This window comes from Varanus komodoensis, unplaced genomic scaffold (genome assembly GCF_004798865.1).
Source record: "Varanus komodoensis strain SLA01 unplaced genomic scaffold, ASM479886v1 scaffold4, whole genome shotgun sequence".
In the NCBI taxonomy this organism is placed as follows: domain Eukaryota; kingdom Metazoa; phylum Chordata; class Lepidosauria; order Squamata; family Varanidae; genus Varanus; species Varanus komodoensis.
Window position 1 is genome coordinate 44077205 of NW_025335941.1, and position 22734 is coordinate 44099938.

A 22734-nucleotide genomic window follows, 5' to 3' on the forward strand; every position below is an offset into this window, starting at 1 on the left:
AAGTCTTCCCTTGATTGGCAACAGAAAGCTATGCCTCTGTGGTGGTCCTACCATTGTTATGTGTCTGATCTGTCAAGCATATGTACTGACACAGAACATGCTAAATCATACATATTATTTTAGTGTAACAAAGCTTTTGGTAAAGACTTAATGGTTATTTTCTTTAGCATCATAAAGTGCATGATAATTAGCTGGAGGTTATTATAAAGTTAACAACTGTAGCTGTGTCAGAGATCTTGACAACTTGGTTTCTCCTTTGTAATTTCCACAGTCCGGAATACAAAGCAAAGGTCTGAATCATTCTTGGGCTGAAACTTCCTAGGCAATCAAAGGCAACTGCTATAAAAAAGACCTAACAAAATCCAAATGCACAGTTAGTCCAACCTCAAAATCCTTTATGGAAGCTCCAAACTGCATGGGCCAAGACTCAAACCTAAGAGTCAGAAAACAGGATCACAAGCAATACTAGAATAAGGCAACACATGCAAAGATTTTGATGACCAAAGCTTCCACTTTGGAATCCTCACACTGTAAGGTTGTGGCACAGAAAAGTCCAAGAATCAGGATTAGTCCAAGCTACCGAACAATTCTGGGCTCTAAACAATGAAGAAATATACTGCATAGCAAGCAAGAATCCACATTCTATGAAAAGTATAGCAGTACTTTCATAGTAGGTTCTTTACAGTACCAAAATCCAAAGACAAGAGTCCCAATGGACAGCAGCCTCTTTGTGAAAAGTGCCTCAAAAGGCTCAGACAATAGTAAGTGCAAAAAGAATGTTCTTAGCAAAGTCTCCTAGTTTGTGAAGGTATGCCTGCAATAACCCTCCTCCTGAACAACTGAAGGGATTTTGGCCAAACAGCAAGAACCCTGTCCAAACAAGGCAACTCTATTCAGCCTCCTCAGTTAACACTTCAACCTGTGTGACACTTCCAAAAAGCAATACTTCTTCTGTTAGGTTCTCAAAGAAAGCCTGCTAGCTTCTTTCCCTACCACGGGCAGAGCTAGCAGGAGTAAATTAATACCTGCCAGCTTTCCTCTGAGAACACTGACAGAGATAAGCTCACATTGATTCTACATAGAGAAATTGGCACAAACCCTTCCAGGATATTTCTGATTATATTCTGCCTATAAATTATAAGGCACAATAGCAGCACTGGCAGCAAGAAGAAAAGTGAAGCATTCCATAAAGAATACTCGAGATTGAAAGTCAAAATGTTTTCTATGCCTTGAAAGAAAGACCGACCAACCAACCAACTCACCAGAAGAGGAAAAAGTGTAAAACTGACCTCCCACCTTCCATCCAGGTAGCTGCAATTTCCCCAGCTCGTCCCCTTGCCTTTCCTCCACCCTTTTCAGCTTTCCATGTCCTGTTCTAACAGACGCAATGCAATGCAGTATTAGCTTCATTTCACAAAAGCATTCCCAGAGAAATGTGTGTCCTTCAGCAATTCAGTGATTAGCAACCTCAATGAAGAATTCAAAAGTTGTATATCTTAAGTGTTGTCTAGTTAACATGAAAATAGAATGGATAAGACAATGTGAAGTACTGTGGGAGCAAAACAACAAACTGGCATAATTCATTAACAATAAACATCACATGTCATTTGAGAACACTTGGAGTAGGACATCACTTTGCAACAGGCACAATGACAAATTATGCTGGCAATAATGGATTATTATTCGTTAAGTGTCATGAGATCAGCTCTATGGTGCTCCTAAAAGATAACAATCCATTCTGCATGTATTTCAGCAAAAGGAAGAAAAAGAAATTGCATGAGACAGGAATGCAAAACAACCGAATGTTTAGTTTTATATCAAGAAAACATGAATTTGTTTTATTTACCTATCTCATTCCAGGAGGCTCAGAGAAGCAAACACGGGATTTTCAGGAAGATGTTCTCTGTTAACTACAGTTTAGGAGGTCAAGGAATCCAGCCTTTCCCACCTCAATTTTCCTCCATTCTCTTGAACTATGATGAACTGTTCCATCAGCATGGGTAACCACATGTGAGGTTAATTAGGGTTTTCTTTAACCCAAGATTTCAACATGGTTATCAAACAGTAGTTAATAGGGAATGTTGTCAAACATTATTCATCTATCACTGATAGTCAGTGTGGTATAGTACTTAAGAGCATGACATTGGGACTCAGGAAATCTGGATTCTGCCCCCCACTCAGCCATGGAGCCCAGTCACAGACTCCCAGCCCAACCTACCTCACAGGGCTGTAGGTCTAGGGATAAAACTGAGAACAGCAAAAGAATTATGTAAGCCACTTGAGTTCTTTGTAAGAAAAGTGGAAGGATATAAATCCAACAAATAAAAGGGGGGAAGATAATAGTATTTATTTTAAGTAAATAACAGTCATTTTAAATCTAAGAAGTGCTCCTAGTAGAAAACACATACCAAACCTTTATTCCGGTACTTCTCAAATCTCTCCCTAAGGGTCCTGATACGTCCTGAGATTTGTCTTTCTTTCACAAGGCCAGCATCATCACTTTTGTACAGTCACTTGAAGAAACTGACTCCATATATGTTATACTTCAATTGCGTTAGGTACATACACCTTTGCTAACACGGAGAATGAAAAATAAAACTTATTTTGTGTAAGCTACTGATGCAATGTTCTTGTATTTTTTGTTTTAAAGAGGAAAGAAGGGTTTGGAAGATGCAGCTTGTATATAACTGGCCCAGAAACACTGAGAAAGTTTACAAGAGGAAGGTACTTTAAAACAGCTGCAAACAGCTACATGGTAACTTTGAATTACAGCTGCAATTACAGTTAGTGTAGTTTGACTTCTGGACAAGTTGGGAAAATAGCCAGGCATGCTACAACATACTCCAGCATTCCTACTTCATTCTTTGTCCTAATAACTGTTTAATCGCCTTCATCGGCATTGCAAGCAGGTGCCTTTCTCCTTCTTTTGCTAGCTAGGAATCTGATGCTGAACTGATCCAGATGCTGCCCAAGGCAGACAGAAAATTGTTCTGGCTACTCATACACCGTTCTCCCTTCCTGCTGGAGACTAATGAAGAAACTATGTTGCCCCTCAAAGTTACAGGTAGAAATTTCAAGTATATGCTGACAATGTATCTGCAAAATTGAAGTTTCTGAGACTGGAATTGCTCAACTACAAGTTGAAAGTGCATATCCTTACATAGCTATAACAGACCTGCTAAAAGCTAATAAGATTTTGCAGGCTGAAATGAATGATCGGGAAAGTCATTCTTCTTGTACTTTGCAAATCCTGGCAATTCAAGGGCAATTCAATGATAAACAAGGTCATCCAAATGAATATTGACAAATCACTGATATAAAAACTAATGAAACAGATTAAATATGAAAAGCAATATGCTATTTATGCAAATGACAATAAAGATATTATCCATTCCCCTACCACACTGGGATCTTCTGAGATGGGAGCCTTTTATAATACATCTCATGAGCTGATCTCTTCCCTTTTTCCATCTATTTATCAAAACTCAAAATGAAACCTTTGAATCGCAAGCTTTTTCATTGAAACTTAACTGATTACCAAATAGTATGAACTCTAAATAGCTTTGTAGTAAAGTTGAGGGAGAAGTATCTGCCCATGTAAAGCGTTGAATCCAAATTGAAACTTCCACTCTGTCCCTTCCTTTGAGAAGTTTCTGACTTCACCTAGGGTGGCTCTTGCCGTTTGCAGGGTAGACAGCGGGAACACCTGAGAGCTTGCAACTAGAAGCTCTCTCCTTCTGCCACAACCTGATCAGGTCAAGGAGTTCTTGCATCTGATCCTCCTCCCATCCTGAAAAACCTTCCATCCTTTCCCAAGCAGGCAGATTCTCACACTCCACCTGTGAAACTTCTCTAGATGGCTTTGAATCACTTACTCCCCCTCCCCCGCCCCGCTTCTCCCACTCCACTGTTTCTTCCTCAGAATTGTACAAATTTATCTGAGAAGATTGTAATAAACAAAAGATGGACCTCCTCTCTACATCCCCCTTAAGTTACTGCCATTACCTTTGTAAAAGCAATGAATTACAAGATCCTGAAGACATTTTACTCTTGATCACATTTTCTGGTATCAGAATTTGAACTGTAGCACTCTTATGGCAAGCCATGGTTTAAATGATGTTATGGGTTTGAAGTTAATGTTTGTATTTTGAAAAGCTCAGCATGGCTGACATACCTTAACAGTTTATTATTAAACTCCTTAGATTTATAGATAATGTTGGGAATGAGGGTGGCAGTTGTTCTTGGTGTGCATTCTTGGGTCACACTGATCTGCACTGAGTCTGAGAATGAAGGGGAAGTGGGGGAGAGGGCTGGGAAAGGGGGCCTCCAGACTTTGAACTGAGAGAAGCAGAGGTGCTTATCTCAAGGGCGCTCTTCCTAAAGTGTGCAGACAGGCTGTACAGCTGTCGGGTGGGGACATGGGAGAAGAGCTCTCAGAGACAAATGAAGCTGGTCTTACTCTGGACTCCATGACGTGACATGGAGAGAAAGCCAACTAGAAGGTCAGAGTACCAAAAAAAAAAAAAAAAGGAATGCTCTCGAAAGGATTGTGGCCAGACATACTCAAAAGGAGAGTTTCCAGAAGTAGTTGTTTAGATTGGGTTCAACAAACTGTTCTGTGCATACTCGAAGGTACATTCTGTTGTGATTTGAATTTATTGGGCATACTCTGGCGAATAACAAGCTTTGTGCAAAAAACCCCAGTCTGTTGTCTTGAATGTGTGAAGGAAGAATAAGCCCAGCGCACTACAGATAAGGATGACTATTTGAAGCATGCCTGAGAAAGATGGAAACTTAAGTAGTCCACAGATAGATCTTTCCAAGGAGATGTCTGACAAACTTGGTGCAATTTCAGGAACTAAACAGCTGGTAAGAAAGAATCTGTAATATTTCATTAGTCTTCAGCCACTTTCTGTGTTCAGGACCAGAACTGAATGAAACATTTTCAAGTTCCTGTGGCTGCAGAAGATTATATAGCTAGCTTGGGCTTGATGCCGAACCTTCTGTAGAGGAGTGAATACTTTGAGAATTCTCCACTATCAACACTTAATGGTTTTCAGTGTGTTACCAGCCTTTTTTTATCTCTGTTCTTTACTTGGGGCACCTGCTTGCTATGGAAATTAATGTGTCATTGAAATATATTTCACAACCTTAATGTATTTATAATGTAATTAGAATGTAATTGCTCTTATACATTTTTTTGTTTGTTTTTGCACAGTTGTTTATCTTTCCGTGTTATAAGTTTGTTTTCTGGGTGGTAGTTACTATCAAGTTATTTTAAGTATTTGGGAATATAACAGTACCCTACTTCACCTCTTCTGGTTAAGTGGGTGGTGCTGGTGAGCTAGCTGTGCAGAGCATTTTTGGCATCTAAAAGCACACACTCTCTTTCCCTTCCCTTTCTCTTTCCTTTTCTCCCTCTCTTTTTTCTTGTTCATTTTTCCTCCCCACATCTCTTTGATGAACAGGTATCTCCTTATCCTTGGATATTTAAGATGGAGATATATCATGTCACAGAAACATACTGTCTCTTCAGTATTCATGTCTCCATCCCTATCCCTTCAGCAAACAAAGGTCTTATCTAAGAAAAAAGTTTAAGTTGATATTGTCTTCTTTACAAAAGACTCATATTGTTCCAACTGATAAACAGTTTCTCTGAAAGGCTTTATTAAGGGCTGGGATGGGGAAGCAAGTGCTAACTCTATACATGAGAAAAGGACGTTGTTTTTTAATCAGCAAATCTTCTAAGATTATTGCTGAACAGGAAACGGCTAATGAATAGGGTTGTTTATTGACATCTATAAAATTTGAGGATTTTAAAATAAGTTTTAAAATTGAGCCTTTTAAAATATGTCTCTGCCTCCTTCTTTTAGTAAGGTTTATTTAAGTCAGGAAAAGATGTTACAGTGTATTCCAATAATTCACTTTTTGCCTTGATAGATGTCATACAGAGATAGTGTTATATGGCAAACTACTAGGTCCAGAGTCCCAAATCTCTGGGAAACCAACTGCCCACCACCCTGTCGTCAGCAGGCTCTTGCTGAAATAAAGATACAGGATATGTCAGTCTGATTATCACTGCTGCATATGGGTTAGCTGGAGTTTGCACACATAGGTTTCAACTTCTGCTGCCACCCCACTTCTGTATCTTCAGAAGTCAAATACCCTTCTCTCCCCTATCCTTTTCATAAATAGGGGTATTCTTAGGAGACACACACAGATAAACACATTTCTGCTTTCTCCTTTCTTTTCTTCATCTTTTGCCCTGGATCCGGCCACTGGATCTTTTTGCTACTTAGTGCCTCTACAGTGCCAAGATATTGATAGCTTTGCTGGAACACAGACTTCAAGGTATCTTCTGCAATGCTAATTGGGATTGGTAATTCAGAAGGCACTGTGATATGAAGCTGTATGTGAACTGTTCCTAGTATCTAGAGCTGGCACTAAGCATAGGCACAGATATTCGTTAGGCATAATTACTGTAAGAAACCTGTAGGACCACAGTGAAAGTATGTGATCACCAGCTATCAGCAGCTATGAATTCTTGACCTCACCTTTTAGAAATAAGTTTATACAACCTTTAGCTGAAATTCATTGAAATAGTTGGGCCTTCTCTCACCCTCCTTTGCTTGTTTCCATATATACTGACAGCCTCTAGAATAGAGAAGAATTGTATAAAATATATGGCAAGGGTCATTGTTCTTTGAGTTTCTACTTGGGACCAAAAGTAACTCATGCCAGGTACCTCGAGTTAAAACAACTGCCTGTCTTGTTCATCCAGCTCAAGATTGCTCTATATTGGCTTGCAAGACTCTAGTAACATCAGACTTTCCAGTGATATGGTAGCCTGATCTTGAAATAAGCAAGGATACCAGATATGGGAAAGACTTTATAGAGTACATTCTCTCATGTGCATTCATTAAATGTGGATTTCTTCAAAGTTTACTACTTGGATATGTAACTTGGCAACTCAGCCATGAGTGATCAAATGGATCGTCCCCATCAATTAAGCTGTTTTATCTCCTTTACTTTTGAATTTCTTAGAGCCATTTGTTCATGCTATCAGAAACTGTGACTATATTAAAGGTATTACATTAGGTGAGGCTGAATATAAGATGGTTCTGAATACAGATTACGTTATGTTTTATTGATGATTTCTGTTCCTCATTTTACTTCTTATATAAAACATTTGACTTTTTTCTAGTTATTCTATAGAGTAGAGTGAATCAGATTTGACAACAATGGGGTCAAATTATACTGCCAATAATGTTCAGAATTTAGAGTTTTAGGTGTCTGGAGGGATTATGAAAATTGCAGAACTTTAATCTGAATAAATATAAATAGCACTGCATCCTTAATTTAAACATATCACAATTTTTGGTTAAACTAAATTTTAAAGAGATCTTTTGCATATCTTCCTGTTTTAAAAGTGTATACAAACTAGTCAATGCTTCTTTTTCACAAAGGACAACAATCCAGGTTCTCAGTATGCAAAGTACACTTACCTAAAGGGAAGATGGATTTAATTTTCCACATGTCCAAGTTTGTAATTGGACATATATATTAATTTCTGTTAGAGAACACTCTTATGCAAGCTGACCAGGAAATATGGCCTACAACATGGTGGCTGGGGCATGCTGGGATTTGTAGACCTTTTCTCTCTCCAAACTTGCATAAGATTATGCTATGAGAGTCTGTGCATTAGATAGTTTCAGAGCTTAGTTCCCCTTTGGACTCAACTTGAGAATTATTTCCTGATTCCATTGAAATCATGGAGATCTACATGTAACCCCAAAAGATATAGGTGGAAAGTACTGGCTCATGGGTACAGCATTGATGCCTAATTGTAAAATAGCTCAAGTCTTTTTTCAGAGAAGGGGTAAATTGGGCTTCCCATCACACTGCCACTTTGAATCAACTTCTTTCTTTTGATGGCACATTTAAAACCTTTGCCGCAATAAATTCAGAGTTTTACTGTAAGCCACCTAGAGAATCCATCAGGATCAGTGGATGATGTACAAATTTTAAAGTAAATAAAATAAATAAACCTGTTTCTTAGCAGGTTTCACCTTAAACATTTGTTATCTCATCTTTTTGTCCTGGTATACCTGCAGCTTCTATAATCCTGTCTTTGTTACTGAATTTGGATCGTTTAGTAGATGTACCCAAACCTGCAATGTATTTTTATGAGAAACATGAATATGTAGACAATACTTATATTAATTACCTCCAAGAGCCTGAAATAATAAACTTGAATGTCTTAGTCACATAAATCAATAGCAGATTGAGTTAAAAGCAGTGATGCAGGATCTTATAATGAATTAATTGCAGAAGAAGCTTCTATTTCATATTTAATAGACACCTCTAAGAATATTTAATAAGGGATACTTGGAACCTTAGTTTCCAGTAGTGTAATTCAGGATTTGGAATGCATACTCTGGGTTTGTGCTACATTTGTTCCATTTTGGTCCAAAGTTTACAAGATAATTCACATGATTCTACCTTTATCATCATTCATTAAATACACATACATATCCAGCATATGGAATTTAACCTTAGAATTATGTATACTCATTAAAAGAATTATTATATAGAACAATCCGGGTGAGGCAGTGGCTGTGCTGAACCGGTGCTTGGCCGAGGTAAGGGAATGGATGAGGGCCAATAAACTGAAACTCAACCCAGACAAGACGGAGGTCCTGTTGGTTGGCGGATCGGGTTTCGGAGAGGGTGGATTTGACCTGGTCCTGAATGGTGCAACACTCCCTCTTAGGGATAAGGTCCGCAGCTCAGGAGTACTCCTCGACCCGGAGCTTTCTTTGGAAGCTCAGGTGACAGCGGTAGCGAGGAACGCCTTCCTTCAGCTTCGGCTGATTAATCAGCTGCGCCCCTACCTAGAGTACGACTGCCTGGCGACGGTGACACATGCGCTGGTGACTTCCCGCCTAGACTTCTGTAACGCGCTTTACGTGGGGCTTCCCCTGAAGACAGTCCGAACACTTCAATTGGTGCAAAATAGAGCTGCCAGGTTGCTGACGGGGATGGGGCGTTATGCTCACATGACTCCAGTCCTCTGTCAGCTTCACTGGCTTCCCATTGAAGCCCGGGCCCAATTCAAGGTGTTGATTATGACCTATAAAGCCCTAAACGGCTTGGGTCCTGGCTACCTGAACGAGCGCTTACGTCCGTATATGCCCGACCGCCCTTTGAGATCTGCGGGAGAGTCCCTTCTCCGGGAACCCTCCATGAAAGAAATTAGGAGAGTAAGTACCCGGAGGAGGGCTTTCTCTGCGGTGGCGCCCAACCTATGGAATTCACTCCCCAAAGAGGTCCGCCTGGCACCGTCGTTACTGGTTTTTCGGTGCCAGGTCAAGACCTTTTTATTTAAACATCATTTCAATTGTTAAAACATATGATCTGGCCAGGGCAACTTCTTCTTCCTTCTCTTTCTCCTCCTGTATTTTTATTTTATACTGATAATTTTAATTTTATATTTGTAAATCAATGTATTTTTTGTATTTTTGTATTTAATGGTAATTTATTATGTACTATTGTATTTCAATGTATTTTATCATGTTGTAAGCCGCCCCAAGGTTTCGGCAAGAGGCGGCATAGAAATGTTATAATAATAATAATAACATCAATAACAACAACAACAACAACAATTCTCTCAGAATAATATAGGATATAATTATATATCAGACAGAAAAATCCGTTTCTGATTTACAGTAGATAGCTGATTTATCCTATTTATTTTCATTTAAATTTGTTCTTTTTCAATCAAGTGGCAAGAAAAAGCAACTTTATCCAATTTCATTGAGATATTTGGTTTGCTGTATTTACAAATAAACATGTGCACATTAAAACATTAATAGAAATACCAAAGCTAAATATAATAAATCAGCTAGAATATTAAAATTATATAAAATGTATTTATTTGTTTAGGGTTGGTAGGTTTTAATGTTTATAAACCATCCAGAGAGCCCTCTGGGCTACTAGGATGGTATATAAATGCAAATAATAATGAAAAATAAAATACCAAAAATTAAAATAATAGTAAGAATAATACAATACAACAATGATAGTTCAATGCAGTTTCACAGGTCAAGACTATTCCCAAAGGGTTTGCTAGATAACTGGTAGTACCTGAAGCAGGATAAGATGCCATCTTACTTCTATTCATGCAGATTATAAGTGAATCTACCCTAGCCATCCCAGTTCTCTTTTTCTCCTATTCAAAGAACTGATCAAAGCTGGGCTGGAAGAAAGAAGACTTTCTTTCTTCCAGACCAAAGAAAGGAGCAGCAAAAAGGAAACTATGTAGTCTGGTAATCTGAGGATCACGGAACCAGCAGACAATGATGCTAAGAAAATGTGGTTCTAGTTTTCAAATATAGATTTGAAATGAACAACCATATAGTTTGCTAAATGTCTTATAGTACCAACAGAACTTGGATTAGTTGCTATCCTTCAACCACTCATTATCCAGATAATTAAATTCTATACATGATAAACAGAAAGCAAATTACAATTATTTCCACTTCCTTCTGAATTAAAGGCAGTAAAAAGTAGTATGGTGGAATTATTTCTTTTAACTATATTAGTCAAAGGGCATAACTTACAGTTAAGTGATTTCTCATCTTCAAAGGTATTAGTTACAACAGAATCGCTACTCTGAAAATTGAATTGCTCCAGGGTTGTCCCAGGAAGAAAAAAAAAGTCAACAAGGTACCACTTAAACATCTCATTACAAGTAATAACCAATTGAAGAAAAAATAAGTAATTGGTAGATGATGAAAGTAAATATTGAAAAATGCTTTATTCTTTGAAAGTGGGGGGGGGTTGTTGTTGTTGTTGTTGTTTTTTGGCTGTGTCTTTCAGAAGGTTTGGCAAAATAACTATTATATGGTGGAATTCCATCTTGAAGCATTCCTAGCAGAAACCTTTTTTGCATGGACTCCCAGCTTTAGACACACTAGTTAGTAAATAATATCAATAATAAATCACTGTGGTGCCACGTACATACTTTAATGTTTCAATTCACATGGATTACAAAAATTTAGGGAAGAATCTTTTTAGACAGAAAAATGTCTCACAACTGTCAGCATGCTCTAGCATGTCAGTTGTAGGACTCCTTCTGTGTAAATATGCATTGTATTGTGCATATAATTTCAAGCTGGATGCACTGAAATTAATTCATATGGATTTATTCTTAATATACACATTAAACCACATTAGAATTTTCATATGAAATTCTCTCAAGGAAGGAGGTAACAGTGTCAATGGAACTGTTGAGAACTATCAACAAACTCCATCACTTTCAAAGTTGGATATATGAGCTTAATTAGTAACAAATTATTTCTGCAACATCATTTAAGTACAGTGTCCTCAAAAGTCACATGTATTGAAATAATATAACTTTTTAAAAAGAATCAATTTGTAAGTTTGAAGTAAAATAATAATGAAAATGTTTCAATAAATTGCTATCTTTTTTCACAAATTAATTCACATTTGTAAATCTCTCAAGAGTATATCAGAACAAACATTTCCATTTCAAAAGTTAGTAAATGCTATAACTACCAATGTTAAGATGGCTTTGTTTGCACATAATATGTAGTTTGTTGAAATCTGATTTGTCATGTCTCACAAAACAATTATTTCTTACCTCACTACAAACCAAAAATAGAAACCACAGTTTAATGTTGGCTTATAAAATCTGGCTTGTTTAAGCCATGGTTTGTTGTGATGACTAAACTCAGAACCATGACTCATCCCTACCTTGTTTATGCTGCTGTCCACACTAATGCACAGACAACCACCAAGAGCAGTGCAACTATACTAACAAGGAAGTCATTTTAAAGACCAGAAAAATAAGCAGGATAAAACAAACCAGAAAAAGGAAAATATGCGACTTTTTTTTTTTTTTTGTTCACGAGCAAGACAATTCATGGCCAAAGCAAATCATGGTTAACATAAACCATGTCTTAGTATTGTGTGTGCAAATAGTCAAATTTATGGCAAGATCAGATTTTGAGTCTTGGACTTAAGCTGAAAAACAACCACAGAAGTTCATAGGAAAACTAGACTAGATGGCCCAGGAGGCCCCTTCTGATTCGCTCTGTTTCTATGTTTCTATGAAAAGAAGTGTTAATGATATATCCAACCTATAAGTGAATTTCCAATAAATGTTTAACTTTTAACTTTTTCTCCATGAAGAAAAAAGCAGACATACCCAGGTCAATTCAATATAGAAACACAGAAACAAAGCGAGTCAGAAGGGGCCTCCTGGGCCATCTAGTCCGACCCCTGGCTCCAGCCAGCTCTGCTCATGTAATCCCCAACATGTGGTTGTATAATCTTTCCTTGAACATCCTCACTGATGGGGCCTCAACCACCTCCCTTGGAATCCCATTCCATATCCTAGGGGTCCTAAACATCAGTAAGTATTTCCTGACATTCAACCTGAAGCCTAGTTCCACTGGAACATGACCTGCCCTCCACTGCAGGGAAGAACACGTCACAGTCCTCCTTCATATCACATCCCCTCACATACCTGTAAGTTGCTACACGATCCCCTCAGAGTCTCCTCTTCTCCAGGCTGAAAAGACCCAGTTCCCTCAAGCTCTCTTAATATGTCATCCCTCCCAACACAGGTACCTTTCTTGTGACCTGCGCTGAACCAATTCTAACCTAGCTATGTCTCTCTTCTAATGTGGAGACAATAACTGGATGCAATACTCCAGTTGTGGGCACACCAGGCTCATGTAGAGTGGTATCAACACCTCTGTAGATCTGGAAGCCATGCTTTTGGCTATACTTCCAAGGGTGGTGCTTGCCACCTTAACCACATCACATTGCTGGCTCATGTTCGGCCTGCTGTTGGCAAGTATCCTGAGATCCCTTTCACAAGCCACTTGTCCCTGATCCTGTACCTGTAACACCTATTCCTGTGTCCTGTGGAAGACCTTGCACTTATCCACATTGAATGCTATCCTGTTGTCCCTTGCCCACTTCCACACTAGCTTCTCAGTTGTAGCCACCGCCCCCACTTTGGTATCATCCACAAATTTAGCCAGTAGACTTGTTATCCAATATACATAGGCCTATTCAATAGTTTAACAAAAGAATCAGTGTCATCAGCTGGAGAGATTCCCAAGCATTCAAAACGATAGTTGCATACAACTGGTTTTCAAGCAGAACGTGGTTGTTCTTATGAATAATGTTGGCTGAATAAGACAGAATTTCTGCAGTATAACATTCAGAAACCTCAGTCATTAGCAGCAAATCCTTACATAATGCCAAAAATAATTAAACTCTATTATGCTTTCCATTATTGTTCAGTAGCAATCACTTTTCCATGACTGGAAGAAATATGATCAAAATGTATATTAAGATGACTATATCATCAGTGTTTTTTTTTTCAGTTTTCTAGAAGTGCAGTTTTGTCATATTTCTGTTCTTAGTACTTGGGTGAAGACAACCATCCCTGAATGCAAGCCATTCCTTAAAAGAAAATGCCCTGTTCCCCAGCTTGCCCAAACATATCACCTTGGTTAAAGAAAAGCATTTGCATGAGGAAGGAGACAGGAAAGGGTTTATGCCTCAGCATGTGCTGTGCACACCTATGGAGTGATGGGGCAGAGTCAAGAAGCTTAAAAGCCAGCTCCACTTGCAACTCATGGCCTGTTTCTTCCTGGCTCCTGCCCACCCTCCTTCACTATATCCAGCAAGGAATTAGCTAGTTGCTCCCTTAGGAGGGCTGAGTAAGAATTTTTAGCTGTCACAGATTTGCTCAGTGACAGGCTTTTAAACCTATTCTATACTGGGTGCAATTTACTTTAGCACAGGGGCTGGTTAATTAGATTGATATATATTGGTAACAGTGTGTGGTAATTGTCAGGAATAGATTTGGTGAGCACTCGCAGGAACCTTTAATGTGATCAGAAAATACAGGGGCCTGGTGCTCAGGTGCTGTACAGTTCACGAACCAGGATGCTGTTTGCTTTTGGGACCAGACTGTTTCACCTATTCAGAGTTGTGAAGCACTAAGTGTGGGTGACACAGGGAGGCTCCCCGCTACATGCATGAGTAGTCTAGGAAAGGGGAATGATAATCTAACCTGCCTCATTCCAGGCAGAATGGCTCACCCAAAAGCAACCTGTCTGCAAAGAAATTACTGACATGTTTCCACACTTCACCCTTGCAGATCCTGAGAGAGTTAAATAAAGGGGCCTAGTTTTACCCAAGCTATAGTGTATCTTTATTTCCTGCCTTCATTGGCCTATCCACAATATTCTTTTATTATTTTCCATGATAACAGTAGTGTTTCCATGAGAATGTATAATATATCCTACACTATTAAAACCTCTCATGCAGTTATTCAAACAAACTTCCCAGAGCAAGGGGTGTGCATGTTGTTTTTTAATGTTTCTCTTAAGGAAATCAGAAGCTTACATTAGCCTAGGTGCTATATTTGTCCTTGAGGACATATCTGCAAGTTCCTGAGCCAAAAACAATGAATCTATTCTCGTTTCATTGATATTAACCCTTCAGTAATACTCAACGGTTGTGTTCACACATGACATGCATGGTTATCCTGCATGGTTACCATGATCTACTTGATTGAAAATAAAATGGTTTCTACTTTATTCTGCCTTTTGGTACTGTCCATGGAGTTTAGAAGATCAGATACTGAAGATGAAACTCAAATACTTTGGCCACCCAATGAGAAGGAAGGACTCACTTGAGAAGACCCTAATGCTGGGAACAATTGATGGCAAAAGAAGAAAGGGACAGCAGAGATTGAGGTGGCTAGATGGAGTCACTGAAGCAGTTGGTGTGAGCTTGAGTGGATTCCAGGGGATGGTGGAAGACGTGGTGGGTCGGATGTGACTTTGCAACTAACAACAACAACAACTTTATTCTGGTTTCTATCTTTCCCACTCAGTTGGAATGAATCCCATCAGCCACTGTGCCTGAAATCCAGTCCCAAGATGTTTTGCTCCTTGCCTATGTTGTATTCCTATTCCTCATTGCTCCAAACATAGAGGCTGGATGGCTGGAGCAGCCCCTGCAGCTGCTACTCTATCTGCTACTCTGTGGTAGCTGCATACCAGGACAGTGGAAACCATGATCCCTAGTTTAGACAGCACAGCAAACCATGGTGATACAGGGAAACCATAGAACAAACTATTTTTTCTTATAGTGGTTTTTAAAGACCAAACTTACCATGATGAAATTCCATGATTGGATTCAGACAATACAGCAGACCAACCCACCATGGGTTGTTGTATAGTCTGAACCCAGCCAACATTTATCTGAAACTTTAAAGAAACTGGCAATAAAGAACATTCTGGCCTGGTTCACACATAACATTAACCCAAGGCTCACTTATGGTTTGTTGCTTTTCATTGGGTTTTTCTGAAAGATGACCAAATGAACCATGGTCAATAACTAATGCAAGTACAGCAGCTTTGCTAATACAAACAAATCGTAGCAGGAAGGCACACAGCACTGTCATCCTGAAAGTATCTGGCAGGCATTTGCAAGTATGCATTTAATTTGTTCCACCAAACAATGTTCGGTTCTGGAACTTATTCCCCAAGGACCTTCTATTAGGTCTGAAAAGTTTCAGACATTCTGCAAGACTGTTTCAGAAACTGTTCAGAAGAAAGCTGACACAGATATGTGAGAAGTTTATTGCATTTTATAGGCCAGAAAGTTCGAATTTAATTCTATAATTTGATATAAATTTGTTGTGACCTATTCCAAAGTTCCATTATAGAGTAAAATAAACATCAAATATATGTTATGTAATTTCATCTAACTTTATGATTTTACAGGAAAACCCAAGCGCACTAAGCTGAAGAATGATTGTCTACGGCCAAGCCCCAAGGAGACAAAGCCTCACTCTCTTTTCTGTTAAATTATATTTATGGTAAAATGTGATCAGGTTAAGCTAGCTTTAGAAACCAGTTCACTTTAACTAATGGGTATCCACATCTGTACGTAATACTAGGTGAATCTCTTAACTAGCTAACCTATCAAGTTTAGTCTTCAAACAGTAAATTAAAGAGAATGAAGTCTGTTGTAAACTGAAGGCTGTTGTTTGTTATTACTGTTGTTTATTATTAGTGGATATGGCACATGGGAGGCCATGTTAGCAGGGAGAGAAATGAGTAAACAAGGAATGAATAGACACACAGTTCAGTTACAGAGACTTTGGTTTAGTTTCACCAAGGAAGAAGGACTTTGTCCACTGTGCCAAAAACTTCATAGAAGAAGACTGTTGTGAGGAATGGGCTTGAAATAAAGATACAGGTATGGGTAAGTAAGTTGCAGGTGTAAGGAAAATAATGATGTATGAAAGAAGACTTCAGATAGCTGAGGATAACAGTTCACCTTTAAAAAGCTATTTTAAGCCTACAGTTCAGTAAGGAGCAACCACACTTGCACATAACAGGATATTGCAATTTTGGAGAATTCTGGTTTATGTTTCTCAGTAATATTTTGGTACACACTGACTGATCCCTCCTCACTTGGCTCCTCCTACCTGTGGGAGTGACTAAACCAATAAGAAAGGAATGAGGAGGCAAACATTTCCTCTGTCAGAACCTTACTTGCATGATGCTCTCAGTTAACCCTCATGATGCCGCTGAAACAGGCAAACAACATATACAGAATTCACTCTAATTTGTTAGAGAAGCAACAAGAGGAAGAGACTTATATCCCTGTACATGGGAAACAGGGAAACCTGAATGGGAAGAGGGCCAAGAACTAGGAGCTAAGGGATACAGCCTTCAAGAGGGATAGGTATTTGGATGGCTGACAGCAGACATCTTATTGATGGATGGAGAGAAGGAAAGTAGAAGTGACTGCAGAGCTGAGTCACTGAGATAACAAAAAGATAAATAGCTGGAGGAAGAATTTAAATGAGACTTAAAGTTGGAAGTAGTTGCAGTTTCCATCTAGGCAGTGCTTAAAGCACCTCTATCATGTGGGATGTATTTAAGTCTAGCCTAACCATCACATTTCCTTTTTTCTCATATTTCAGGCATTGATCTCAGCTGTGCTAGAAGATCAGCAAAAAATTATATGGAATCCTAGTTCACAGTTGATGCTAAACTTTTGCTTTCTCATTATACTTTGTTTAGCACCTCCAATTGGCAGGAGGAATCAATCAGATGTAATTAGGTAATGTATACCAGCACCCTTATGAACAAATACGCCAGAACTGCAGAGAATTCAGGCTTATAATCACATATGAATGTGGCAATGTAATATATGAAGAAGTAAGTTATCAATTAACATTTTTAAAGAAAGACATCAAATGCTAAGTCAAAGGTTATAGTTTGATATGGCACAGTCTCAAATTCTAACACTATTATGAGATTTTTCCACTCAAAGACATGAACACGGCTACAACACAGTTTCTCAGATTAGACATTTGGCTACTTCCATACATAAAAAAAGAAAATTAGGGAAGAAAGCAATTGCAGCACAATTTTATGCAAGTTTACTTAAAAGCAGTCCAACTGTGTTCAATGGGACTTAGTCTCAGACAAGCACATACAGGATTGCAGTCCTAGACACTCTTACTTACTCTTTTAAAGCAAATATAGCAAATTATCAGATCAAACTACTAAGCAAGGAAGCCACCCACAATAATCATGAGATTAAAGCAGAATTTTTCAGGCACATTTTCAAAGAAAGATACAGCTTTCTTTGTAATGCATCATTCCTATCAAGTGGAAGATTCCACAGCTCAGAGCTGTAAATTTATCCAAATACCAATCTGACATGTTAGAGAGAAGGAAAGCTGACCTGCATTACCCCTCAGAAGATAAACTTTGGAAAATATATTTTCCCCCTTCACTTAAAAAATGCACAGCAGTCTATTTAAGATTATGCAACAGTATTATTGCTTCACTTAAAGCATTCTAACTAATCTAGTTAAAATCTAGAAGTGTGCATCATTTTATATATAATACACCCACCCACTAGATTGTATCTGAAGGGTCCTTTTACTATTGTGTTTCACTCAGATCATGATTTCATGGATAATTGAGCATAAAAAGAGCCCTGCTGGATCAGACTACAAGTTAATATAGTCTACTGTCCTGTTCCTTTAGGTAGCTGGATGGTTCAAGAAATCTACAAGCAGGCCGTAATAGAGACAGTTCTCCTTCACTATTGCTCCTTATGCTTAGAAGCTGGTGTCTCTATTTAGCTATCAAGGATTTCTTAAAGTATACTGGCCCTTGTGATGTACAACCTACTGCTTTAATTTTCTGCTTGCATCCAGTGCAAGAAAAGAGAGGAGTGTTTATCCTGTCATCTGCACAGCCCAGGGCGCATGAAAAAATTATTATCCCCCCCTTTCAATACATGCACATGAATTTGTATGAAATGCATACAACTTTCTAGTAAGTATGCATAGGTTTCAACAAAAGTGACCCAAATATCCAAATGGATCTATATGTCATTTGGTCTAAATACTGAAAGCACTGTAAGGTCCCCAACCAATTGCATTATAGGAGGGGAAACTCTGTTCTTGTTTGTAGTGGCATTCTGTGTTTGTAGTATCAGTCTCTTAATCATAAATGGATTCTCTTTTGATAACTATTTGTTAATTTCCATAAAGCAAGTAAATAATTTAAAAGGACATGAACATTAGTGAATAGTAAGGGCTACTCCAGAGCAAAATTTATCAGGACAGCAACATCCTCCAGAAAGAAGGAACTACAGGATATTGCTAAAACATATGCTTAAAATAAACACTGACATTTCCAATACACATGGAAGTTTTTTCCTGAATAAGACACATCCTATGATCCATAAATGTCACAGGTAGATGCCAGTTATCCACTAATTTCCTATTGTGTGGTGGTGTCCACAACAGTTTATCCAATTTCCCAATGTGGTGGTTTCTCTGACCTTTCCATGCCTGCATCTCTACAGTATTTAGGGGTAGACATCCTGTGGCAGACCAAGGAGCGGGAGTGAGATGGGTGGCAAGGGCCAATAAGCTGCTCCAAGTTAATTTCAGCTTGCCTTATTATGATGTTGTTCCTTTCAGTTCACAACCAACATAATAATGGTGACATCAAGCTCATGCAGACATTATGATAGGAAAACAGGTTGCAGCTCAAATATAAGCAAGCTCAACAACAGTTTGTCGAATAAATGATGTCGAGGCTTCACCCCACTAAAATCACCATGTTAAACAAATCTACAGTCATATGTGCATTTAAAGCTTCTCCACTGTTTCAAACTAGGAGGTTTGAAATTACCAAGCCTTTTATGTGCCAAGCAGATAGATGAGAATACAAACTTAAATGAATAAACCTAGACTTAGTGCAATTTGTCTTTCTAATAAGCATAAATGTACTCAAGGAAAATTGTCAGATACTAAGGCATAACACAACACAAAGAAAATTATCCTGAGACTTTGGGACTTTTATATACAATGTACCTGTAAAGCCCATGTAACTTGCATGCATCTTTCGAATGAAAATGACAGAAAATGTAATATAAAGCAATATTCAGTTGACTTTTATTATAATTAGAAACAGTTCAAAACTATTTTGACTTCATATTACTATATTTTATAGAGAATATAATCATCTTATGACAAAATCTCCCAACAATTAATTTCCCTCTCCTATTATACTGGATCTTATATTCATTTAAATCAATTAATAGTGCCCCCCCCCAAAAAAAAAGAATGCCAAAGTAGCCATTATTCCATTCATTCTGTGCATTAGTATATTCTAAAGGCATGGAATAGAAGAATAATTTTGGATCAATGCAAATTTATAAAATGGTGCTGAGCCAATATCGTTCACTGGCATCCTCAGTTGTAATGCTAATCTGAATTCTTTTTTCTATTATAAGTTATACTAAACACAAAGTAATATTCACAGGATGCTTGCCTTCTTTACTTATATTTCTAACCTTGTTTTTAGATCTATAATCAGATCATTGGGCACTATTAAGTGTACAGTCTTAATCCCTCACATATCAGAGCTGTTTAGTTAGGCACAGAGAAGCATTATGTACAGTTTTATGTACATAGCCTGGTTATATTTTCAGACAGACTCTACATTTTAGAAATCAGTGGAATCTGATGCAGTCTGAGCCTGCTGACGTAAGAATGGCATGAGCTGGCCACATTTCCAAAATGAAATTTCATATTACTTAACTGTCAGAGCTGACAGCCTAGAGGCCTGATTAACTTTCAGACTATTTATGAAAATTCTTGACATTTGCTGATCTTTATTATGTAACATTTTTCCTCACATCTAAAACAAGAATAAAATGCTAGAGAGGGCATTGGTGCATCAGCAGTTCCAAGCCCTGCAACAGTGGATAGCTCCAACCTTGTTTGTTTACATTCTGAAGCTCCCTCTGGTTTAGAAAGAAAGGCAGGGTGCCCTTCAATGCAAATATAACAGAGACAATAAAACCATAAGGGGAGGGGGAGAGTGAACACTGAACTGATAATATACGTTATCTCCATTTATTGATTAAAAATACGTAAGAACATGGCTCGTTCCTTTTTTCCTACAACCTATCACCAGTTTGACACACACAAAATATTTAGGGGGATAACTGAACCATTATTTTCAAACCATCTTCCTCAAAAAAATAAAATAAAATAAAATAAAAAGAGGCAAAGTCAAGCAGAAGCATTTAACAAGAGAAGACTTCTATTCAAGAAAGAGAGGAGATTCAGAAAGCTTCCTAATATATAAATTCCAATCAATAAAATCAAGCCTAATTGCTTGCCTTACACACACATTCATACTATTTTTTTTTAAAGCAAAGCTATTTAAGTCTCTGAGGTGCTGATTTACTAAAGCAGTACAGACTGGGACACGCACACCGCAAAAGATTATTACTTGGTTCAACAGATAACCACAAAGCTTAGAGCCCAAATGCAAGGTTGTATTTGCTCCTCGCTACCATCAACGGTTGCACAACATCGGGAGAAGGGAACGAAGCTTACTCACTATTGCTCCAGGATTTCAGGAGATATTTGATACTGATTTCAAAGAAGCCGGAATCTTGCTGGCTGGCCATGTCTGCGGCATACAAAGAGGCTTTTCCGAGAGCGGCTCGGGTAGCAGGTACTTTGCCGGCGAGATGTGACTGTCACCAGTTAGTGATGTAAACTGAGGGGGTCAGGAGAGGAAATGAAGTCTCTGCAGAGCCTCTCCTTCCGCTCCGGAGTGGTAGTTGCTGCTGCTTTCCTGTTCAGCGACAGCAAATAAACCACCCTAGAAGATGCTTGTCTCCTGCTCATCCTTCACTGAAGATTATTTCTCTGTACTGCACCGCAGAGCATCGTTAGGGTCTCGCGTTCGTTCCGAGCGGCTGCTCTTGCCGCCGCCGGATGCCCGTACTCTCCTTCGAGCTGCGGCGGCTGCTGCGGTTGCATAAACACCGTCTCCTCCTTACAGGGTGTCAGAGAGCCGGCCTCGAGAAACGATCGGAAGGAAAACACCTCTTCCTGCAAAACGCCCTGAAGCAGCCCAGGGCACAGACCCACCCCCGCCGATCCACCACTGCGGGCAGCTTTGGGACCCTCCCAGGTTCAGCCAAGACTCGCCTTTCCTCTCTCCCAGTCAAGGCGGCATTTTCCCCGCGCCAAGCTAAGGGTGTGTTTTGGTTTTGGTTTTATACCGGGTGCCTGGTCAGCTGCTTCCCTCCCAAGAACAACAACAACGCCTAGTTCGGTACAACTGCATCATGCTGCGGTAAAGCAAAAGCTGCACCCATCCAGTTCGCTGGGTGTGCACTGACGGATCCTCTTCGCTCGCTCCCCCCTCCCTTGCCAGGGTCTTCTTCGCAGCTGCCTTAGTTGTTTGGGTTCCTCTCTCCCAGCACCAGACAAATCGCGGTGGCGGTTGATACCATTTTGTCTTGAACAAGATTTAAAGAGACAGGAGCCAGGGAAACAACAGCTTCTCAAAGCAGCTTCTCCATTCCCTGGCTACCTAAAACATCGCAGATCAAAACCCAATCAGCAACATGATTCAGCCAAAGAACAGTAAATCTTACTGAAATCAGGGAGACATGCATCCGAGTATCTTAAGGCACTACAAAAAGTATGACTCAATGTACACAAACATCTGAACATGGAAGTAGCCACTTCAAATTATTGTTGGGTTCTTGCATGCTGTGGGGTGGCTGCATATGGGCCACCACGGGCACTGTGTGTGAGAACTGCATTTTTGGTCCATGGCTGCAAAGCAGGATTTTAGATAGCTTGCAAATGGTGCATTGAAATGGCTGATCTTGCACATGGTGGGCCTGCATGAGACTAGTTTTGCCACATGCAGAAAAGCTCTTTCTCTCCTTCCTAAGCTTATGCCATAATAAATTTGTTTCCAGAAAAATCTTTGTTGCTTTTGCTGGAACACAAGATTAGCACAGCTAGCCCTCTGGTATGTCTTACCCTGTCATTAAGCAAACATAAAGCAAAAGGCATGTACCTTATTGCTACTGATAGAATCTACATCCATGTACTCATTAGAAACTCAGTTTTACACTACTGTCAGCATATGCCCTGCTTTACAGAGGCATTTAATGTGAAAAACAGGACTACAATTGTTATAGGCCTTTTTCTGGGGCATGCTGGGAGTTGTAGGCCATTTTCTGTCAAACAAGCATAGGATTACATGCCTTAAGCATATAAATACATTAAGATGGTCTTTGTGTAAAGGTGGC

The 22734-nt window shown here is 39.0% G+C and overlaps 1 protein-coding gene across 7 annotated transcripts in view; it reads right to left on the reverse strand.

Moving 5' to 3' along the window:
* Window positions 1-21674, reverse strand: part of FRY (FRY microtubule binding protein) — a 181151-nt gene extending 159477 nt beyond the window's left edge. For 6 of the 7 annotated variants that reach the window (XM_044441610.1, XM_044441615.1, XM_044441614.1 and 3 more), the window contains exon 1: window positions 21015-21670. In XM_044441610.1, coding sequence (XP_044297545.1) covers window positions 21015-21084 — 70 coding nt within the window. In that variant the 5' untranslated portion in view covers window positions 21085-21670. Of the gene's footprint in view, window positions 1-21014 lie in introns of all 7 variants that reach the window. The other variant, XR_006415838.1, reaches the window with a different exon arrangement.
* Window positions 21675-22734: the final 1060 nt, after the last annotated feature.